The sequence below is a fragment of the Terrapene carolina genome, unplaced genomic scaffold (assembly GCF_002925995.2).
Source record: "Terrapene carolina triunguis isolate 2854851 unplaced genomic scaffold, T_m_triunguis-2.0 Scaffold93, whole genome shotgun sequence".
Classification (NCBI taxonomy): Eukaryota; Metazoa; Chordata; order Testudines; family Emydidae; genus Terrapene; species Terrapene triunguis.
The window spans coordinates 13,595,484-13,618,809 of NW_020664444.1; the positions used below are offsets into that span (position 1 = coordinate 13,595,484).

The 23,326-nt window shown below is 42.3% G+C and overlaps 1 protein-coding gene across 1 annotated transcript in view; it reads right to left on the reverse strand.

The window, feature by feature from the left end:
- FAM20C (FAM20C golgi associated secretory pathway kinase) overlaps positions 1-23,326 on the reverse strand; it is an 89,237-nt gene that overhangs the window by 59,967 nt on the left and 5,944 nt on the right. Inside the window, exon 3 of the mRNA XM_026650672.1 lies at positions 13,091-13,169. Within this exon, the coding sequence (XP_026506457.1) occupies positions 13,091-13,169 (79 nt within the window). The remainder of the gene's footprint in view (positions 1-13,090; positions 13,170-23,326) is intronic.

Genomic DNA, 23,326 nt, shown 5'->3' on the forward strand with positions numbered 1-23,326 from the left:
TGGTGCTTACCTAAGGCAGCTCCCGGAAGCAGCAGCATGTCTCGCCTCTGGCTGCTACGCAGAGGCACAGCCAGGTGGGTCTGCATGCTGCCCTGTCTGCAGGCATCGTCCCCCCATCTCCCATTGGCCGTGGTTCCCAGCCAATGGGAGCGGCGGAGGTGGCACTTGGGGCGGGGTCATGCTGGGAGCCCCTTGACTGCCCCTATGCCTAGGAGCCGGAGGGGGGGACATGTCACTGCTTCCGGGAGCCACGCAGAGCCAAGGCAGGCAGGGAACCTGCCCTAGCCCCGCTGCACCGCCGACCAGACTTTTAACGGCCCGGTCAGCAGTGCTGCCCAGAGCCACCAGGGTCCCTTTTCAACTGGGCGTTCTGGTTGAAAATTGGACAGCTGGCAACACTAGGGCAGGGCAGCTCTGTGCCATCTGCACCCCTCTGTGCTGGGGGCATTCTTTGCAGGGGCTGCTTCTGCCCTCTGCTTTACATTGACAGGGTCCCATAAAAAGGCCTTAGCATAACAGAGAATCAGGCCCCTTTATTCCAGAGAAGAAAGATCCCTGATAGTGGGAGGCACAGCTAAACGTCAGAACAGAGAAGACTGTCAGCACGGTTCTCTCTCTGAGCATGCTCTGTTGAAACGCCATCATGGCATCACATGAAACTTCTTTGTATATCTGGGTATGGGAGAAAACGTGGCCTCCTTTTTGGTGGAGTTGCCAAAACTTAAATGTTCAGCTTAATGAGAGCTGTACTGAGAAACATTTAGTTCCTAAACATAATTGAAGTCTGAAAGTCTATGTAAACTCTGTGGCTTAAATGACAGGAATCAGACTTTCTGGTGAATAAAGCGGTAAAGAATCAGATGAAAAAGAATTCTTATCCAAAAGGCTTAGCCAAATCATATGGTCTTCCATACACAGTAATGTAAATGACAATATAATATGTTTCCTTTTGGACGTGGGAGGGTAATGATTGGATAATATGACAATAATGATAAGCTGGATGTGAAATTTTATTACCTTGCATCACATCACAGTATTACAACAAAACCAAACAACTACAAACAAAAGAAAATATAATAATGATTAGATTTGCCTCTAAATGAGAGAATTAATATAGCATTTTCATCTCCTTTTTTGATTTGGTGGTAGCATAGCAAATAGGTCCAAAATACAAGCAATAGATATATTGACAAATTCACTTATTTCTGAAGTCAGTATTTCTGCCAACTTTTATATATGTCCTCTCTCACTCATCTCCTTAGTATTTCACTGGCCAGGTAACTACCATTGCAGTTGGAAGGTGGACCACAGATTAGCAAGATTTACAAAGAGGTTTTATAATGCTGACAGAGGATCATCTTGATTCTACTTCTGTGAGTACTATCTGGCTTAAGTGCCAGTGTGAGATATTTTACCATTCATACGGCACGAATGAATGCATTTATTTACAACTGTTCATATGCACACACAGAAAATGTATTTAGGGCTTCTTTTTTATTCTTGCATGCAAATTAGTTTTTCAGGCCTTCTCAGTTTTACATACCCACATGCAGAACATTATCATTGACAAAGCCCTGGCTGGGTTGATTTAGTTGGGGATTGGTCCTGCTTTGAGCAGGGGGTTGGACTAGATGACCTCCTGAGGTCCCTTCCAACCCTGATATTCTATGATTCTATGATCATAGGCTGGAAAATTGTAAGCAAAATTGTACTATCATTATATTGAGATAGACACTTGACATGACAGAAGTGTCCAGAAAGTCTTAAAGATATATTTTAACACATTACTTAGTGGGATTATTAAATGCACTTTTTTTTTGTTATGTGAGTCATTGGCAGCATAATTTGGGCAGGCACTGTGCAAGCTCTCCTAAGCGTCTCAGCTCTGTCAAAGCCCTTCTGTCTTGACCTGCATCACCCTCTTATTTCAGATCTGGGTCTCTCCTGAGCGGAAGCTACCACTCATGTCACAATTGCAGGTTGGTTTTTGTGTCACTAGCCAGTGTGGGACTGTGTCAAGTAAACTCATCTGGCTCCTGACCTTTGGCAGATTTGGACCCAGGTCTCCAGAAACTATAGATGCTGCCTTGTCACCTCTGCTTCACCCATTGCTATTTGTTCCCTTTTCCTCTTTTGAAAAGCCACATGCGGGATGCTGACTGTTACTAAATACATATGCAGAAATGGGAAATGAGTTATGGAAGATGGAAGTTTAAGGAACAAACATGAAGCTAAAATAAACAGTTCAAAGAACCAGATCCCCAACCCTCTTCCCCCTTCCCCCCCACCCTATTCCCCTCCTCCACAGCAGTGGAAGGTCCCAGATGCAGCAGAATCAATGCAGTTCTATTGCATGAAGGGACAGGATGGAGACGGGGCTAGTGAACTTGTAGACCCCAAGCAAGGGTGCCTGCACGAGCAAGCTCTGCTCCATGAGGATTGCCTGCACGTTGGTATGAATTGTGGACGCAGTGTGGCCTAGTAGATAGAGCACAAGACAGGAGACGGGTGTTCTATTCCCAGCACTACCACTGGCCTGCTGGGTAACCTTGGGTGAGTCATTTCACCCCATAGGTAAAATGGAGATAATAATGCTCATCTTCTTTGTAAAGTGTGATGGCAATGCTAAGAAATAGGTATTATTAATATGCAGAACTTGCTTGCTTGAAATGAAATACTGATGGCACTTCTTTCATGGAGTAACGACTAGGGTTGCCAATTTTGGTTGGACATATTCCTGGAGATTTAATCACATGACATACTCTTTAATTAAAGATTAATCTTTAATTCCTGGAGACTCCAGGCCAATCCTGGAAGGTTGGCAACCCTACTAACAGCATGACATTAATTAGTGAATCAGGATCTAATCCCTGACAGTAAACTGTCATTCAAAGCAACAAGCAAAGCAAATAGCAAACACCATTACCTCTTCACTCCCAAAGACTAATTAATTAGAGTCTACAAACACCTATGATGGAGAGAGCTAATCAATAGAGCCCTAAAAAATCCAAAGTCATGCTACCAGTGTAAAACAAGGCTACCCATTTAGTTACAACTCAGAAAGCAAGCAGGTACTGTCAGTGCCTAGATACTGTGGTGACTGGTGCTATATAAATGCCTTAGTGAGACAAGAGCACGAAATAGATGTTGTAGTGTTCCTGGACCATTAACAGATCTTTCCAAGCCTGCTGGAGTGGCTAGGGACAACCTCACATTTGTTGTAGCCACTGTACGAGGCCCATTTCAGGACAGATCATTTTGGAAAGACGTTTATATCCATGGGGGTGGGGGGACAAGACCATCAGTTTGGGGATACATATACATTCTAATCCTGCATCCTATAAATCCTTGTGAAATTGGGGTCAGAGAGTTAGAAAAGGAAGTGCTTATCAGTGGGACATAAACATTTGTAACCCCAGAACATCCCACTCAAATGCAAAGGATCCCGGTCCAAGACTAGGGTTCCTAGATGCTACGATAATACAAAGAATTAATAATAATAATAAGAAGAAGAAGTAAAAGGCTTGCATGCAGGCACACTCTTCACACAGGCACATTCCAGCCTTGACTCTGCAGATGCTATTAATTCTGCCACCTGCACAAGTTGCAGAGATGCCTAAGTCCCCAACTTCTCACTGCTACCTCATGCCGTCTGCCATTACACCCACCTTTGTCAAGAAGTGCTCATTATACAGAAAGCATTGTCAGAAGGAAGCAAGACGCAAGAGAAAGAAATTGCTAATGTTCAACAGAAAACAACCAATTTGCTGAAAACACACATCTTGAATGATTGTTACAACCGTCGACTGGAATGACCCATAGGATAATCCTAAATAACGCCACCATGGGTTGAGCACAATATTGCAGGTGTGGAGAGACAGGAAAAGGTGTTCCCTGTTTTCCTTGTCGTGGCCACCAGCCAAGTGAAATGGTCCAGTTCTGATCTTGTCAAGTGGATCTTAACCAATGATCTCACTTAGAACCTCTAGGTGCTACAGTTCTATGACTACCACTCATAACAGAAAATATATGTGCTGTGACATCATTCCTCCACAGGAGAACATTTCAATGAAAACCCTTTCTAAAGATGATCAAAAAGATCGGATGAATCTTGGTATTACACCCTGATGATACTACAATAATAAATAAACATCGGGGATGTTTTCTTGAAACTCATCTCACTGCACTGAATAATCCTCCTCTAAGTTACCTTGAGTATGAAAATGTTTACATGGGAGTAAATATCTAATGATATTTCTAAAAATCTTAGAACAAATTGCACTATGACTGAATGGGTCTAGACACCAGCCAAGACTTTCATTTCCAGAGGTGAATCTCCATGGCAAGGATGGAATACACTGAATGGGCAATATGGAGGAGATTGCATTCCTATTTGCAATGCTATAGAGTAGTGGTTCTTAAACTTTTGTACTGGTGACCCCTTTCAAATAGCAAGCCTCTAAGTGCGACCCCCCTTATAAATTAAAAACACTTTTTAATATATTTAACACCATTATAAATGCTGGATGCAAAGCGGGGTTTGGGGTGGAGGCTGACAGTTCGCGACACCCCATGTAATAACCTCATGACCCCCTCGGGGGTCCCAACCCCCAGTTTGAGAACCCTGCTATAGAGGAATTTAGTCTGAACAGGGCTATCAACTTGGGCCCTCTTCAAAATCTCATTGAAAATATTGGAAATTCTCCAGTTGACTTCAATGGTCCTTGGATTGGGTCCCCTCATGATTTCTAAATCCATTTAAAATTTGTATTGAGATGATGTTTTATATGGAACAAGTACAGTCTGATGAAGATATGATAGGGAGAGAAAGTAACTTAACACACAGTATGTGGGATGTTTAGGTAGAAGTTCTGTTTTATGCTACTACGTGCGCTGGCGAATGTACAAGTTAGGGGCCAAATCCTACTGTCTTTACTCAAAGTCATAGTCACATCCCACTTGTACTAGTGTAAATTTGGCATAACTCTCTCAGCTTTCTCCAGATTTACACTGGTGCAAGTGAGATCAGAATCTGGCTGTCAGGCAAAAGTCCCAGTAGGGATTGGAGAGGTAAGAACAGTAGGATTTGTCCCTACGGAGCCAGTAACTCATGTATGGGGCCCTTGGAATATCTGTTTATTGACTGATACTTGCATACCCAAAACGAGGTGTTTCCTTTTCATAATTTTGTGAGATGTGATGCCTATATATTTTAAGCAGGCAGATAAGAGCTGAATAGTGTGATTATCAGTTTCAACCCTTCGTGTCAGTTTGTCACTCCATATGTCTGAAATAACAGCCCCTTACAAGGTGCTAGATTTCTGCAGTGACAACCGCAGTAAAAATTGCTTCGAGCTGATTCACCATGCAGAGTGGTTTTGTTTGTGCCTAGACCATGGATTGCTTAGTAGGGCTTTATGCAATGGATTCCAATCTGCCAAAGTGATAATCCTGATAGGCAGATAGAATAGCAGCTACTGTATGCATATCTCACTTCTGTAGCTGCAATTTGATTTAATTGCTATGTTGACTTATAACAATACTGCGCAGGAATTTAAATTTGACCCCTTTTGGAGGGGCATGTTCTGTTCCCCTGCCACGGCCTCAGGCTGGGAAGAGCTCACTCTCTCCCAACCCACAGCCGGGCCCCAGGAGGAGCTTGCTCCCTCTTCTCCCCCCCACCACCACCTTGGCCCCAGGGCCGGAGGAGTTCTGTACCTCCGAGGATTATGGTGGGGCTTGCCCACCCTTGTGCACGCCCTGTAACAGCATGTTTATATTGGATGCCCGTCAGCTGAAACCCAACAGGTTTCCAAAATGTATTTCCTCAAAACAGCAATATATGCAATGTACTAAGGCAAACGAATCATGCAGTGTGTATAGACAATTGGCCCTGATTCCAAAGTTCACATATGCCTGTGTAAATCAGAAGTAATGCCATTGAAGTCAATAGAGTAACACCAGTGTAAATGAAATCATAATCAGGCCTAGAGGCTCTATTTCACAGGTAAGTAGTCACACTACAACTTCAAAATCTGGATATAATTGTAGAAAATTAAAGCAATTAACAGTTGTTTCTATTAGAGTGGTTTTATGTCCTATATAATGCCACTATCCTAAAATGCAGTATTTGTATTGCACTCTCAAAGGGCAAATCAAAGAGAAATTTTAAAAATGCTGCTAATTGTTTATTTGTAAAAGTGTGCAATTTAAAAGCCAGTAAAATAGCCAATAAATTTTTTTGAGCATAAGCTTTCGTTGGCTATATATATAAGCTTATGCTCAAATAAATTTGTTAGTCTCTAAGGTGCCACAAGTACTCCTGTTCTTTTTTGCGGATACAGACTAACACGGCTGCTACTCTGAAACCAGTAAAATAGCTGTCCTTTGCCAACTAAAACAACAATATTCATTTCCCTACTACCTTGGTCTGAAATAGCCCAAATTTAGTGACCTTCAAACTATGGTGCAAAGCCCCTCCCTTTGAAAGGAATTCGAGGCGGTCTGAGAAGATAGCCTTTTTAAGGAATATGAGATGGGAATGTATTTATTTTATTTTATTTTTCCTGCCTGGCTATTTTTTCATTCTGTGGGAACTGCCATCATTTTATTTCATCTGTTGTTACAGATAATATCTGCAAGGATACTTAGAGCTTGTCAAAGATGAGAAAATGCACGGTATTAACTAAAGTGCTAGTTAAAATATGTTTCTTGACAGGTCTCTAACACAACACATTTTTCCAGTAAAGACAAATCCTTAGATACCAGGACTCCTGTTTTTAAGGTGTTAAATTGGAATGTAAATAATTAAAAATAATAAAATTCTTGCACCTGAAAAAAAATGGGAGTACTGGACACTGATTAGCTACAATCTTTTATAGATGACTATAATGATGCACCTTTTATCTATCCTGTATTGGTACTTACAAAAATAATGCACTTATAAGAAAAATATGTATAAAAAACATGTAAGCCTTAATTTTAACCTCCTTAAACCACTGTAAATCTGGAATAAGATTCTGGTTTCATCCCAGTTTAAATCCAGAGTGACTTCACTGATTTCAAGGGCATTTCTCTGGATGAAACAAATAGGGGTCTACTGACATTATTCTAAAATTCACAGATTTCATAGTGAATGGTGCCCTTTGTATAGGGATTTTAGAAACAGCCTGTAAAATTGTATAGGAAAGATATAATTCTCTATTAAATTCTGTAGGATGGCTCCAAAAAAAACTCTAGAAAAGATATTTTATGTTCAGTTCTACCTGGGAATTTTGCCATTGACTTCGATGGAGCAGGCTTTCACCCTTCCAAAAAAAAAAAAAAAAAAAGGAAAAAAGCCTCCAAGAGAGAAAACCGTTGTCTCTTTTGTTGCTAAGCCAGCTGTTTCACTCCCCCAGTTAACAACAGCAAAGAGAAAATAAACAAAAATATAAAAACTAGGGTAGTTTTTAGCCAGATAAGCCAAAAGCCTTTTAAATTTATGACCACTCTCTCTCTCGTTCTCTCTGAATAAGTTATATAAGGAATCTTGACTTGAGACATTGCTGGGCATCTCGATACATTTTGTTTACAAAGCTAATATAGTAACAGGACGGAGCTTTAGGGTTGGTGCGGTTTTGGGGTTTTGTGATGATGACAGTAATATAGTACAATACAGTTGTAACAGGCTGAACAAAGTTACATATTAACTGTTAGACACATTGCAAGTACATTCAAACTTCCCTTAGGTTTGCAAGCACGATGATTCATTTCTGTGACTTCTATGATTCCTTTGCAATTAGCTATGGAACTTACTTTGGGCTATGGGATTTTTAAATAGAAATGGCTCACCTTGTAACCCTTTATGTGCAATTATTTCACAGTGGAAGATGCAGAGCTCCAAATAAATAAAATAATTGTAGATGATCAGGCTTTATTTATCACAGTGACATTCTCTTGGCAATTAAACTCCTCTTTCCTGATTTTGCTCTGCTTGCCTGAATAAATGACCCGATGGTACAAGATTTGTGAGGCACTGTCAAACAGTTAGCACGGGGGATGGATGGTTTCTCCATTTCCAAATACTGGCTGTGCTGAAGGATTCTTTCATGAGCTGGCTCATTTTATAGATGTAATCAACAAAGGATTCGGCAGCTGTGAAATGCAAACTAACCAAGGCCTGCTCATGAGTTCTCCAGGAGTTAGAACAACTTGCCAGTTTCATTTCACTGTAACACTGCTGCAGAAACCATCTCTGAAGTGCTATGGAATATCCATTTAGTTAATAGATATCTGCCTGCATTAGTAAAGAGTTAGCATGTTCTTCTCATTCCTCCCCATTTGCACCAATATCATTGCAACTCTGAAGAATACTGAGCAGGTCTACATGTGTCAAGAAGGGTTCACCGATATTACAAATGGAATCAAGTGCAGACAGGGGGCTGTTCCCTCACACACTACCTGAATCGGAGCCCTGCAGAAATAAGGGATTTAGCTTTAAACTGACTAGAATAATAGACAGATTGGGACACTTTTGATCAAGAATTTTCTTTGGGAATCAAGCTCAATATCCTGCTGGTTCCAACCCCCTCTGGTATGTTAAAGAGTAGCTCAGTTCAAACTTCAGAGACAGAGTTGCAACTTCATTGTCTTCACCCCTTTATTTGACAGCTGAATTGAGGCCATATTATTTATTCACAGGCAAGAAATGCTACATTATTTAACTGCTGTTCAGACTGGGCTAGAAGCATGGTTGTTCATAGGGAAAGGCATATCCACTCAGACGGAGATAAACACATCATGAGTCCTTCCCATGTTCCATCTCTGATGCTGGGAATATGCATCCCACAGGATTTCCTAAAGGCTAGAATAGCTATTGTGCACATCTCCAGAAACAGAAGAGGAAATGGTCCTGGATGACCTATGGGACTTCTTGTGTAGTGCATACTCCTACGTGTTGATCGGTGGAATGCAGTCATGTGGCTTGTATCACAATTATGGAAGAAGAGTGCAGGGGCCCATGATGCAGGTCACTTTCCTGACTATCAAAGTGAAAGCCTCTTCAGCTTGCCGATCCCAGAACTGAGAGTCAGGGAGTTGTTTTGTGGTCCATAAGACTCCTTTAAAGGTCTTCTCTGGCTCTGACTAAGGTAGGGAGGAACCTACCCATTGCATTAGCACTGATGATGCCCTAAGAACATGTAGAACATTCTTTGACATCATCCACATGAGTATCATTGCCATATGACTAGGGCTCCATCAAATCACCGGCCACGAAAAACACGTCGCGGAACGCGAAATCTGGTCTTTTGTGTGCTTTTACCATATATTATACAGATTTCATGGGGGAGACCAGCGTTTCTCAAATTGGGGGTCCTGACCCAAAAGGGAGTTGCAGGGGGGTCACAAGGTTATTTTAAGGGGGTCACGGTATTGCCACCCTTACTTCTGCACTGACTTCATAGCTGGGGGACAGCTAGCGGTGGCTGTTGGCTGGGTGCCCATCTCTGAGGACAGCGCCCCACCACCAGCAGCACAGAAGTAAGGGTGGCAATACCATACCAGGCCATCCTTACTTCTGCGCTGCTGTCGGTGGCAGCTCTGCCTTCAGAGCTGAGCTCTTGGACAGCAGATGCCGCTCTCCAGCTGCTCAGCTCTGAAGGCAGCACCACCGTCAGCAGCAGTGCAGAAGTAAGGGCTGCAGTACCGCAACCTCCCCTACAATAATCTTGTGACCACCCAACAACTCCTTTTTGGGTCAGGCCCCCTACAATTACAACACCATGAAATTTCAGATTTAAATAGCTGACATCATGAAATTTACTGTTTTTAAAATCCTGTGACCGTGAAATTGACCAAAATGGACCATGAATTTGGTAGGGCCCTACATATGACACCTTACCTGGGAAGGAGTCAGACATAAAGCCTGAACCAAAAGTGATATCCCCTCAAAAGAGGGAACAGCTTAAATTTAGAGAAGGCTCCTTTCTGCTGGATAAGGCCCTTCCATGGGAAGTCCTGTAGATTTAACAGACTGTATTTTTAAAGTTTTAGGATGTTCAGTTCCATGGAAGAAAATCACTCCGTATATCTCACCAAACAATTCACAGGAAATAGATCATAAACTGTGGGAAATTGATATAGTCCCATTGAACTCAATAGAGCTACAGTAAAAGCTGTTTTATCCAGCACTTCACCAACCAAAAAGCTCTATAAACCGGCATTTCTGATCTTCAATGAAATTCCAGTTTATAGTCCAGTTGGCCTGGGGCCGGCAGGGGTGTGGGGTGTGGCAGAGGGTGTGGAGTGCGGGCTCTGGGAGGGAGTTTGGATGCGGGCAGGGGGATGGGACACCGAAGGGGGTGCGGGGTTCCGGATCCGGGGCCACTCACTTTGGGCAGCTCCCTGCAAGCGGCGACTTGTCCCGGCTGCTCCTAGGCGGAAACGTGGCAGGCGGCTCTGCACGCTGCCCCTGTCCTGCCCCAGGTACTAGCAACACAGCTCCCATTGGTTGGGAACCATGGCCAATGGGACTTTCAGGGGGCGGCACCTGTGGGCAAAGGCTCAGGCAGTGTGCAGAGCTGCATGCCACGCCTCCGCTTAGGAGCAGCTGGGACAGATCACCGCTTGTGGGGATCCACCCAAGGTGAGCAGCCGTTGGATCAGACACCCCCCCTCCCACACACACACCGAACCCCCTCCTGCATCCAAACTCCCTCCCTCTTAGTTAACTGGCATTTTTCACATACCGGCACCCCCATTCCCCCAACTTGCCGGATAAAACCGTTTTTACTGTATATTGATTTGCACCAGCTTAGGATCTGGCTCCCTGTTCATAATGAAAACAAATACTCGCAAATGTCCTTAATAAAAAAAACTAAAGTATTCTACAGCGATCATCTGAAATAGTCGTGTTGCCACTGTAAGATGGAGTATTTGGGAACACAGTTGTGGAATGCTGCAGTGGTTCTTTTTCTAAACATCTATTTAATGCAAAATCAGTTAGAAAATAGCATTTTAACACCCTCAAAATTAAGCTGAAGGGGTGATTAAGACATAGTCATTTTCTGCTATTGTCCCCGTGGATGGCAATAATTGCTTCTGTATAGGAAACTGGTTATACATCCATTGTCATCCATCATCTTGCCAGTGGTGTATATAAAGCAGTACACATGGTAAACTTTTGATTTAACCTCATTAGCATTCCCAGAGCTACAATGTCGCAGCAATGATAATGATTTAAAATATCTGCATCTAAGTAAATGGAGACAAGAGGAATCTTGTACCATGTGGAAAGGCACCAAGGCCATCACTCTTTTACCTAATAATTAAAGACAGCTAGGCCCTGTCATGTTCTCAGAAATTTCCCAGGGAGGGAATAGTGATATATGATTTGGAATAGTGATAAAATGTGTCAGATAAAATGTGCTGGGAAGGGAGTGGGGGGAGGAGTAGAGCCTCAATGGTATCATCCAAACCAATGCTCTGAGCATTGCTTTTATAGTTCCAGTGGTTTTGGAATGGTCCATTTAGGACATGCTTTGGCAACATCTCCCTTCAGACTTGTCTACATCATCTTATGTAGATTCCCTCTCAGAGATCTGAGCCTCCCAGCCCCACAAGAGGAACCAAGAAAAATGTGAATCCAGAGGAAGCCAGCCTGAATGGGAGGAATTTGGGAATAACGTGGGACCACTGAGCCTTTGCACAAACACTTTGGGGTTCTGTGGATGATCTGAGATCTAGGGGATTTCTTCATAGATCTCAGGATGCACGTGAACAAGGAGATTGATGCGAAGGAAACTCATTTACCTATTCCTTCTGAAGTCCATATAAGGCCTGATCTACCTTAGGCATTTATATGGCTTCTGTTACTGTAGTATCTGAGCATTTCACAGTCTCTAATGCATTTATTCTCACAATATCCCTGTGAGGTAAGGTACCTCCCTTTATTATCGCCATGTTACAAATGGGGAATAGAGGCACAGAGATAGTAACTGACGTACCCAAGGTCACATAGGAAGTCAGTAGCCAAGCAGGAAATTGAACTCAGGTGTCAAGCTAACCCCCTGCCCATTGGACCATCCTTCCTGTCTACATGTACAATATAAAACAAATACATACTGAAAACCACATGTTCTGTGCTGCTTTATTCCTTTACAGACCACCTTAAAGGAAATTAAGTGAACTTCCTTATAGGGGGAACAAAGAAAGGAAATGAGTTTATTATTATTCCAGTAATACCACTGACACAGAGAGTGAGTAGCTTCATTAAACATTCTGCAGCCTCAAGTGATTTTACTATACCCTGTACACTAAGCACACAGTGATTTTCATTATTATAATACAAACATATAGGGCCTGATTCAGAGCTCACTTACATCAGTTTTACACCTGTGCAATGCCACTGACCTCCTGCTTTACACAGGTGTAAGTGAGAGTAAAATCATTCCTGTTCCATCCAAGTCTTTTCTCCTCACTCCTGCTTCTCAAAGAACCTCATTTTCACAGCTACAATACAGCCTTAGCAAACAGTAGAGTGCACCTCTAATACCAACAGCAATAAATCAAAGGATGAAATTATAATTCATCAAACAAACACTATTTATGTCTTCCTCTCTAATAAATCTATTCTGAAAACCTGGCCAAAACTCGCACTCTTGCTGGTAACATTTCCAAAATAAGTGATGCAATACAAACTGCAAAATATTGGAGCAAGTGTGTTTTGAATAAAGATCCACATAAGAAAGGAACTTTGAGCACATCCTGTATTTTTGTGAGTCAAAGAATTCACAGTGCATGACATCTCATATAAAACCACGATATACCTGGTGTCATTTTAGGATCTAATCCAAACCCCATTGCAGTCAATGCAAAGACTCCTATTGACTTCATGTGGATCAGGCTCTAAGAATGCCGAAATTCCTCATGCCTTAACATGCCTCCTCTTCTTAACATGCCTACAATTTACATTCAGTGGGAAGCTTAGATAACTAAGCACCACAAACTTAGAAGACATTATGAGTGATCTTTTAACAGCTGTCAAGAGGGTAACATGCCACGGCTGTGTAAATCAGCTTTAAAATGGAGTGAAACATTTCTTACTTACTTCATTGGTTTAAACAATGCTTGTCCATAATTTTGGAATGTCATGATCAGTTTTAGTTGGGTGCCTCCTGATTTCATTGCTGTGGGAGAAAAGTAAAACCATTTAAAATCACAGTGTACATGTCTACGTACAGTCAGCAGTCTGACACTGAAATAGCACATCTCTCTCTAGCTAAGCTTTTATATGTGGTGTCTGAACACCCACTTATATGTGTATAGGGCACTCTTAAACAGGGATAAAGACTTCATTAGTGGATGAGTAGGGGAAATGCAGTCTAGAGTAGCTGCTCACACTGACTGAACTGGAGTAGAAAGGGAATCCTGCATCCTGCATCAGCTTTTCCACTGTTGGCCCAATCCTACAAGTGCAGAAACACCATTGGCTTCAGGGGGAGTTCTGAATGCTAAGCCTGTGTAGGTACAGGTCCCTACATTCTCACTTCCCCCACTCCCTATGTTCTTTCGACTTGCAACCATGAAAAGGGTGCATGATGGAAGAAGAGATTGGGTGCGTCTTGGCGAACACCAGAACCATGGCTGTATAAACGGGTGAGTAGCAGCCAGCCTTTAATTAAAGGCACGAACAGATGTCAATTGCAACTCCTATATTATGCTGTGATTAAAGTATTTATTATTCCTGAGCAATATGTATATATATCTTTTATATTCTCCATGGGCATGATCCAAAGCTATTGAAGTCAATGGATATCTATGCATTGACTTCAGTGGGCTATGGATCAGGCCCTGCATTAGGTGATATGTACATAAGCGAGAGGTGACTTCAATGGAAGCTTTGAGTAAGGAATGAGTAGTGACTGAGGGCTTGGCTACACTGTGAGTTAGAGCACATTAAAGCAGCCCCGGGCACCCTAGCTCACTACCCGCCCACACTGGCAAGGCACGTAGAGCGCTCTGACTCCAGGGCTAGAGCACTCCTGGTACTCCATCTCGGCGAGAAGATTAACGCTTGGTGCGTGTTGGCTGAAACGCCTGGGTGTCAGTGTGAACGAGGTGTTGCATTACTGCGCTCTGATCAGCCTCCAGAAACGTCCCATAATCCCCTTAAGTCAAGTGGCCACTCTTGTCATTGTTTTGGAATCGCTGCAGGAATGCGGATATGCCCTTTGAAAGCTCCGTTTCTGACAACCGGCATGCTTATCTGCTCCAAGACAAAGCAACCATTACTGTGGAATGCTGTGTGAGAGAGAGAGAGAGGTGTGTGGGGGAGAGGGGGTCTGCTGCTGTCTGAACTTACAAGACAGCATGCTGACATGCTCTCAGCCCCCCAAAAACCCACTCTCCCCCCCCCCACATACACACAACACACTCCCTGTCACACTCCACCCCACCCCTCCCCATTTGAAAAGCACGTTGCAGCCACTTGCATGCTGGGATAGCTCCCACAATGCACTGCTCTCTCTGGCCGTTGCAAGAGCTGCTAATGTGGCCACACCAGTGCGCTGTCAGCTGTCAGTGTGGACAGATTGCAGCGCTTTCCCTACTGTGCTCTACGAAGGCTGGTTTAACTCAAAGCACTCTACATCTGCACGTGTAGCCACGTCCTGAAATTTGGCTCATGCTGCACATTGTAGACCATTTTTGCTTGACTTTCAAACACCAGCTGATGGTGAATTACTGTAAGACTGACATTTATTCCTAGCAACTGCACCATTTGTACAATATCACTTTAACAGTCGAATGATGGTGTTTTTAAACCTGGACTGATCCTTTTTTTGTATAAGTTCAAAAAAACATGTCACTTAAAAAAACACACATTACATGAGTAAAAGAGTTCTCAAAGAGTACGTCTTATCTGATGATATGGTTAGTCAAGGGAGGTAAATATATGCTTCAGCAGACCATCTGCTCTCTTCCACCAGCCAAGAACACTTTGAGTAAATGAAATGACCTACACCCAAGCTCTTTAATTCACTTCTGCATTGTGCAGTGATGGTCATGTCAGTCATCTCAGTGTGTGCAATTTAGTCCTTTTTAATGCTTCCTCTGAATGATCAGATAATCCCCTTCTTTAGAAATCAGACAAAAAAGGTCTAAATTTAAGAACTATGTAAAATGTCATGTTATCTTTTTCATAAATTTTGCCTTAGAGCTGGCCTTATTTGACCTGTCTAATGTCTACATTTGCTTTCCCTAACCAATACCATTAGTTACACGTCCTGTTAATTACTCCTCTCTGTGCCTTATTACTGATGGGTCACCAGCTCTCTTTCAGTGCTTGTAATCCGTATATTTTTGCAACAAAATGCTATGCAAATCTGGTCAGTTTAATTACTCTTCTTCTGGAAGAAAATCCCTCCTGCATTGCTATTTTGCTGACCCCTGCCTTCTACTGCATTACTCGGCTATCCCAATGGAACAAATAAATAATTAGAAATTAAGGGGCATTAAACAACTCACATTGAACAGGTAGACCAGAAACATGTGGTTTTCATATATTAGGCTCACTCTGCTGCACAGAGTAGGTGAGATCCTCATGTACACCTGAAGGGAAGTAGGGGAGGTATAGATGGTTTTCCAGCCACAAACACCCGGAATCTTGGGGGCAACTAGAGTCAGTTCAGCCCCTAGCATAAATTAGAGCAACCTCAGGCTGCTGTAGTATGTGCTATCAGTAACGTCTCAGGATCATTGTAGCACAGCTTACTCTGGCAACAGCTCTGCTACACACCTAGATTGTCATCTATACTGAGTGGTCAAGAGCATGGGGTGTATAATTAACTACCCCACTGTTACACCACCCAGGAGTCCCCAGATGGCAGTTTAAGCTAGCCTTCCATCACATGTCACTGCCAGAATAGTGTAAAGGACATAGAATGGGGCCAACGTTGTGACTCTCATTGGCCAAGTTCTATTGTCCCGTACATCGGTTTAAATCCAGAATGTCTCCATTAGGTTGACCAGATAGCAAGTGTGAAAAATCAGGACAGGGGGCGGGGGGGGGGTCATAGGAGCCCATATAAAAAAAAAAGCCCCAAATATCAGGACTGTCCCTATAAAATTGGGACATCTGGTCACCCTAGTCTCCATTGACACTCATAACAGAGATCAGAATTGCATCCTTAAGCTTAGATCCTCAGCTGGTGTAACTCAGTGCGACTCCCTTGCCAAGTGTGAAGCTGCACTGATTTACACCAGCTGAGGAGCTACCCCTTGTTGCTAAAGTTTTCAGAATTGGTCTTTTTTCCATTCACTTGCTAAACATACAAATATGGGGCCAATTCCTGCCGTCCTGTTCACTCTCCGCTTCCATTACAATCAATGAGAGTTTTGTCCAAGTCATTCTTGTAGGGTTTAGACGTTTATTCAAGGAGCAGTGTTGAGCCACCAATTGTTAAGCAAAACTTCCTGTTGACTTTAATGAGGATTTCTGTTTATAAATCGATGGCACAATATAGCTACGTATTTGCAAATAAACAACATTTGTTCCAAACTTTATTTTAAAAAATATTTAATTGACTGAATGTAATGCAGTACATATAAAAAGTCCCCAGCCAAAAGAGGCTGTGGAAAAGTCATCAAATACAATATGGCAGTGTTTCCCAAACTTGGGATGCCGCTTGTGTAGGGAAAGCTCCTGGTGGGCCGGGACAGTTTGTTAACCTGCCGCGTCCGCAGGTCCGGCCGATCGCGGCTCCCACTGGCCGCGGTTCGTTGCTCCAGGCCAATGGGAGCTGCTGGAAGTGGCGCGGGCTGAGGGACGTATTGGCCGCCGCTTCCAGCAGCTCCCATTGGCCTGGAGCAGCGAACCGCGGCCAGTGGGAGCCGCGATCGGCCTGACCTGCAGACGTGGCAGGTAAAGAAACCGGCCCAGCTCGCCAGGGGCTTTCCCTACACAAGCGGCATCCCAGGTTGGGAAACGCTGCAATATGGGAATGTTATGCCCAAAGCAGAATCAGTGTTTGAAAAGCAGGATCTAGTTTCATATCCCTCCACATAAAGCCGATTTTGCACCATTTCAACAGACTACTCCCATTTTACAAAAAGTCAGGGTTCTACACATGGCATGACCTGGACCTGATACAACCATTATGCGTTATGCAGCCACATGATCGGGAAAGCCCATATTGATTGGGAAAGGGAGATTGTTCAAGACCAAAAGGGTGTAGAGATGGAGGAAAAAAAGGAGGTTCCCTCACAGCAATTTCTAAACACACAGTTTGGAATACTCTAAGTTTACTAGGATGCACAGCACGTTAAAGCAGCACAGCAGATTATTTGGCTAGCAACCTCTGCGGCCAATGACTTTGGCAACAAGAAAGGGGAAAACTTTATGTAAGGTTCATGAAAAATTGCTCTGATTTGTTACACAGGCGAGGCCTGATTTCCAGACCGAAAGAACTGGTCCATCCTTTGTGTGAGGGTGCAAGGAGAGAAGATTAAAGGTTCCCTCTGGCCTTGTCATACTCACCCACAGATTATTGTCTGCACAAGCTGAATTGGTTGCAGTAGCACTCTGGAGCACAAGGACTGCTGGAGTTTTGTGCCACTGTTGAGTTTAGATGTAGGACTTCATGCCTCCCAACTGGCCCTCTGCAGTGCAGGGTGGGTGGACACATGCTACATACTGATTGAGGGTGGCACAGCAACCGCACTCCCCTTTAGCTTCTAGAGGCATTGTGCCTTGCCAGGGAACAATCTGCCCTATGCAGCTCCAGACTGTCCCTTACTCTTGCTCCCAACCATTTTAACCGAAAGGCTATACAGTGGAGTCGCATCATAGGCGCATTTAACTTACGCGATTTTAATTATACGTGCTCGGCAAAACAAAACAAAAAAGAGAAAAATAACAATTTAAATACTGTACTTGTAGTGCGGGCGATTCCACCCGCCATTCCACTCAATGAGCGTTTGACTATACGCGATTTTCGCCTTACGCGCTGACTTCAGAACCTAACCCCCGCCTAAGATGCGACTCCCCTGTACATATAGGTGCCTACCTACATATGCAAAAATGAGGATCGTTAACTTGAATTATACAGTGCCGTAGTTGTGCATGACACCTCACAGATGAGAAAGAGGTATGGTCTGAATCCAATGTACTTTCAATCTAAGGTCTTGACCCTGCAGACAGTGACGTGTGCTTAATGTCTGGGATTGAGTGCATGCAAAAACCTTGATTTGCATGGGCCTATGTGGTAGTGCATGTCTAAAGCAGGGCTCACATTCATGGAGACTTTATCTGAACATTAGGCCTAGAGATTTTTCTCCTCCCTTCAATATCAAGCCTGCTTGCTTGGCTTCTTTTCATCTTCTGACATATATGAATCAGACAAGGAACATTCCACTTTCCACTTATGTTTCTCAGTTCAAACATGTTTCCCTTTATATTATGCCAAGGAATAAGAGTCCAATCATGTTCTAAAGCCTTGTTTGCTTGTTTGGAGATGCCCTTGAGACTTCAGCTGCTACCCAAATAAAAATTTCATAAGGATTTATAATACACAGGATTAGAACATACAGTATTCAGAGATGAACACATAATGACACTAAGCCATTACAGCCTGTCACGTCTATGATCAGCATACTAAGACATTTCTAAGAAAGCCTTAAAATATAAGGCTGTTCTGACTCCAAAGGTGTCCTCCCTCCAGGGTCATAATCCACATTTTAAAAAGTGTCGGAATATGCCTTTATGTTACAGACGATGAGCAGCTCTGGAAAAGTTCTTAAAAACTCGCTGACACCATATAGTACATCTTGAGTCAACTCTCGTCCAACAATTCTTGGACATATTTATATAATGGTAAAAGTAAATTCCAGTACAAAGATTACGTTTAATCTTTAGGCAATTCAACTTGTCAAAGAAAGAAATTGAAAGCTAAAGGTTAATATACTCCAGCCTTAACATCCTCTTTCATCTAAGGTATTGCAAGAATTTTACAGCCTGATTTCCAAATTTCAAGAGGCTTTGGAACAAATCCTCAGTGGGGTTGACATTACCAGGGACATTTTGGGATTGAGGGCCTGGTCCAAAGGTCACTGAAGTCCATGAGCGTCTTTCTACTAATTCTTCTGGGCTTTGGATTAACTGTGTAATGATTTTCTCCCATGCTCACCTGTCATCCTTCTCCCATGTGCCCCGGGGGTTCCTAGTCAGTCATACCTCCAACTTCTTCCCCACTTAGTCCCTCCTGAAAACACATGTCCATGTTTTCTGCAAACCCTACACCCCCCCTTTGTGAAGTGTTCAAATAATGAAACCCTCTGTGGAACTTATGAGATGTATGGCACCATGATCGCTCAGTCATGTTTTTATAGCTGCCCATATGGGGTTTCTTGCACCATCCTCTAAAGCATCTTGTACTGACCGCTGTCCAAGACAGGACATTGGACTGGATGAACCACTGGTGTGACCTAGTATGTAATTTCCTGGATGTTGTTGCAACCCAGCCCTCATCCTCCCAATTCATTTAGATCGTAAGCTCTTCTGTAAGGGCACTTGTCTTTGTAAAGTGTGCACTGTTGGTGTTGTTATAAATCATAACAATCACTATTATTAACAACGGGAGTGGCAGGGCCCTGAATATCAAGTTAAGATATTCCCCGTAGTCTTTTGCAACACCAACAGGAAGAGATAAAGGACAGACTGCAAACATTAAGTCTGAACTTCCTTTCTTTTGACAGTGTCTGACATACAATATTCCATGTTCTTATGCTGCCGATATATGAGAGAGGTGGGACTGAGCTAAAACTTGCAGTGTGATAATATCTGAATAAGGGAAAGTTCAAATCCAGATCTAGATTTCAACTTTGTAAATCAGACCTAAGTTTAACATAAACACTTCCACCTCACTAGCAGATAATAGTCTGCACAACCTAGATCGGGGTAGGCAACTTATGGCACGTGTGCCAAAGGCGGCACATGAGCTGATTTTCAGTGGCGCTCACACTGCCCGGGTCCTGGCCACTGATCCGGGGGGCTCTGCATTTTAATTTAATTTTAAATGAAGCTTCTTAAACATTTTAAAAACCTTATTTACTTTGCATACAACAATAGTTTAGTTATATATTATAGACTTATAGAAAGAGACCTTCTAAAAACGTTAAAATGTATTACTGGCACGCGAAACCTGAAATTAGAGTGAATAAATGAAGACTCGGCACACCACTTCTGAAAGGTTGCCGACCCCTGACCTAGATGCTAGTTTCCATACAAACTGTAATAAGGAACAAATTTCAAAACAAACTCAAGCCTCAATCACTTCTTAACTTGTTCTTGCTCAGCCACTGCTGCTGACTCATTTTTAAAGGCCTTCAAGATGATAAAAGCAGTTTTAAAAGGTGGAGAGATCTGTTAAAACATCCAAAGTCTTTGTTGTACATTTTAAGTTCTTCCTCCCCCCCCTTTCCCCCAGCCCCATTCAGGCCAGTAAATTTAATCAATCTGCTGATTCTTGGCAGATTCATTGTTTTCTTATAAAGTAAATCAGTGGCGCTACATTTCATCATGTTTTTCACACATTCTTTCCTTGCCTTTTGACAAGATATTTATCATTTTACTGAGAGCCAGGATCTAGGTTCAGTATTCATAGCACTCTCTTTTATTTTGCTGTTTAGCCAATGTCTACCTTCGTTAATTGTACCATTTATCTACCACATCAGTAATTTTGTGCTCTAGCTTTCTAATTATTGCCTGCACAAATTGAATGCATCATAGGCTTTAGAAATGAACTGAATCAGGTAATGTTCCCAAGGCCTTTCAACCAGGGAATTTAAAAAAGAAACCCACACAGAAGCCTGTTTTGCTCACATGCAAGCCAATGGCAAAACTCCTGCTGACTTTAATGGGAGCAGGATCAAGCCCACAGTTACTGAACGGATGCATCTAACTGCTCTATGCCATACTGTGCTTCTAGTTAAACTGCTCATGCTGCTGTTGTGATTATGCACATGCATAAATGTGCAGGAGAATGGCTAATTACAGTCATTTGTACGGGCCGTTATGGCAATTCTCAATGCAAAGCAGGTGTGCTGTTCTGCATGCATATGTGCATCCACCTTTTCTGAAAATTGGGTTTCAATATTCAATAGAAAATATTAATGTTTAGGCTCCTGTCTTGCTCCCTTTTAAGTCATCAGAAGTTTTGCTTTGGATTACATGAGAACAGGATCAGGCCTTTTGCACTGAACAAAATAAATAGCAAACACATACTGATAGGCAAGGCTTTGAATATATACTTGGCTTAAAGCTATTCTTAACCCTGTCCTTTTCAAGGCCACCTCTGGGTGTCACTGTGGGAACTAGATGTAATGTTCATATTCAATTTTCCATAGTGGCATCATCAATGGATTTGTTCCATTTAAACTTTAACCCCAAGGAAATGTCACCTTGATGCTCTCTGCTCTTGTGAACTAAGCAGTAATTGCTTCTCTCACCATTTTCATTTTAAGGTAACTGGATGGGTTACAGACTCTTGCAAGCAGTTTTGATTGATCCAGAGCTGTCTATTTGGACATGACACTTTCCAATTAATAATAAAATTAAGCAGATACATCTGACTTGGCTAAGAAGGCAGTTTAGCTACAGTTCAGGTTGCAAACAGTATCAAAGCCTGCATATCAAAACCACATAAGCCTATTAAAACCTATACATAACATATCAAAATATTAGAAAACCTGCTGTAGATAAGATTCCTTGCACTAAAAGGACTGGATAAGCTAACAGGTTTTTTCCATCTAACTTCTAGGATTCTATATATTTAATTGCACTGAATGTCAAAAGAAAATGATGATTCTCGGGCACTATGAAGATTTCAATGTGTTTTACACTTTTAACCTGGTTGTCATCTTCATAGCTGCCTTTCAAAACCAAACCACCAAAGGAACCATTCAAATTAATTTGGCAAATGTGCAGAATCATGTGAAACAATGCAGTGATCATTCATGTGTCCTTTGATAATACATGTCAGATTTTATTCATCCATTCAAAAGCTTTGGAGTCCTTATTGCTTCTACGCACAAAAAGTGAAAAGTGGACAGGTGTTAATATAATTAAAAAAAAAAAAAAGCCCTAAGAATTTGCAGTGTAAAACAAAACATACTGCACTCTACAAATATTAATAATATAAAATAAGGTTCTTTCTTTCTTCAAACCTTGCTATAACCCTGTTACCAGAGGAACAAACATGGCTTGGTTGCCAGTGGTTTGGGCCGGATCCTACCATCTTGGTGCAGGCAACCCTCCAACTGTAGTCAGGAGTGGGCCCCCTGATTTTTATAAGCTCACTTTAAAGGGCTAGCTTGAGTTCATTTCTAGGAACTGATCTTTACCTATTTTTCAGACAGAATCTGCACTTCTTTGGTTAAGGAACATTGTCTAATGAGATGCATTGTTTAGTATTTTTGTATATCCAAATTGCAAGGCATCGTTGGTGTAAATTACTCTTATTTAGAATTTTATTGCAGCAACATCTTGAGCCCCAAGCTCATTGTGCAAAACACTGTACAAGCATATAACAGAATATCCCATATGCAATACATAATATAATAAATATGGTTTCGTGCATCTGTAGCCCTTTTCCCCAGAGGATCTCAAAGCTCTAGCAAACCTTTAATTAATTAAAGCCTTTCACGACATCTGTAAGACATATAAAGTGAAATCGAGGCCCCAGTGAAGTCAATGGCAAAATTTCTGTTGGCTTCATTGGGGCTGGGATTTTTCACTCATAATTTTTATAATCATTTTGCTGATAGGTAACTGAGGCAGAGAGATATTAAGCAACGTGCCCAAGAGTACAGAGCAAGTCAGTGGTTGGGACAGAAGTAAACTCTAATATTTCTGATTCTCATTCCCCTCCTTCAATCACCAGCCAACACACTCTCTATGACAAACTGAGAAAGACGATGTAATAAAATCTATTTGATAAGCATTACATTATGGTCACATCTGAGCATGCTGCAAGCCATGGTTTTCCTCTGCATAAGCAACATACACTATATTTAGATCTTGGAGAAAAATATATAGTTCAGTAAATTGTGAAGCGATACTATTCAGCAGTGCAGTATATTCAGCAGTGGCCACTTTAGTCCAAATGCATTTTGAGAGATGCATGGTGCTCTTACAGCAAATCAAAACATGGCTGGTCAAGTGTTTCAGATGCAAAATCTTAAAGGACCTGGGGTTAAGCAAAATTGTTGCCCTGAAGCTGTGCAAGGTGATAGATCACGGAAGTGATACCACCACTCTCTAGGGTGTGGAAGGGGTAGGAGGGGACCC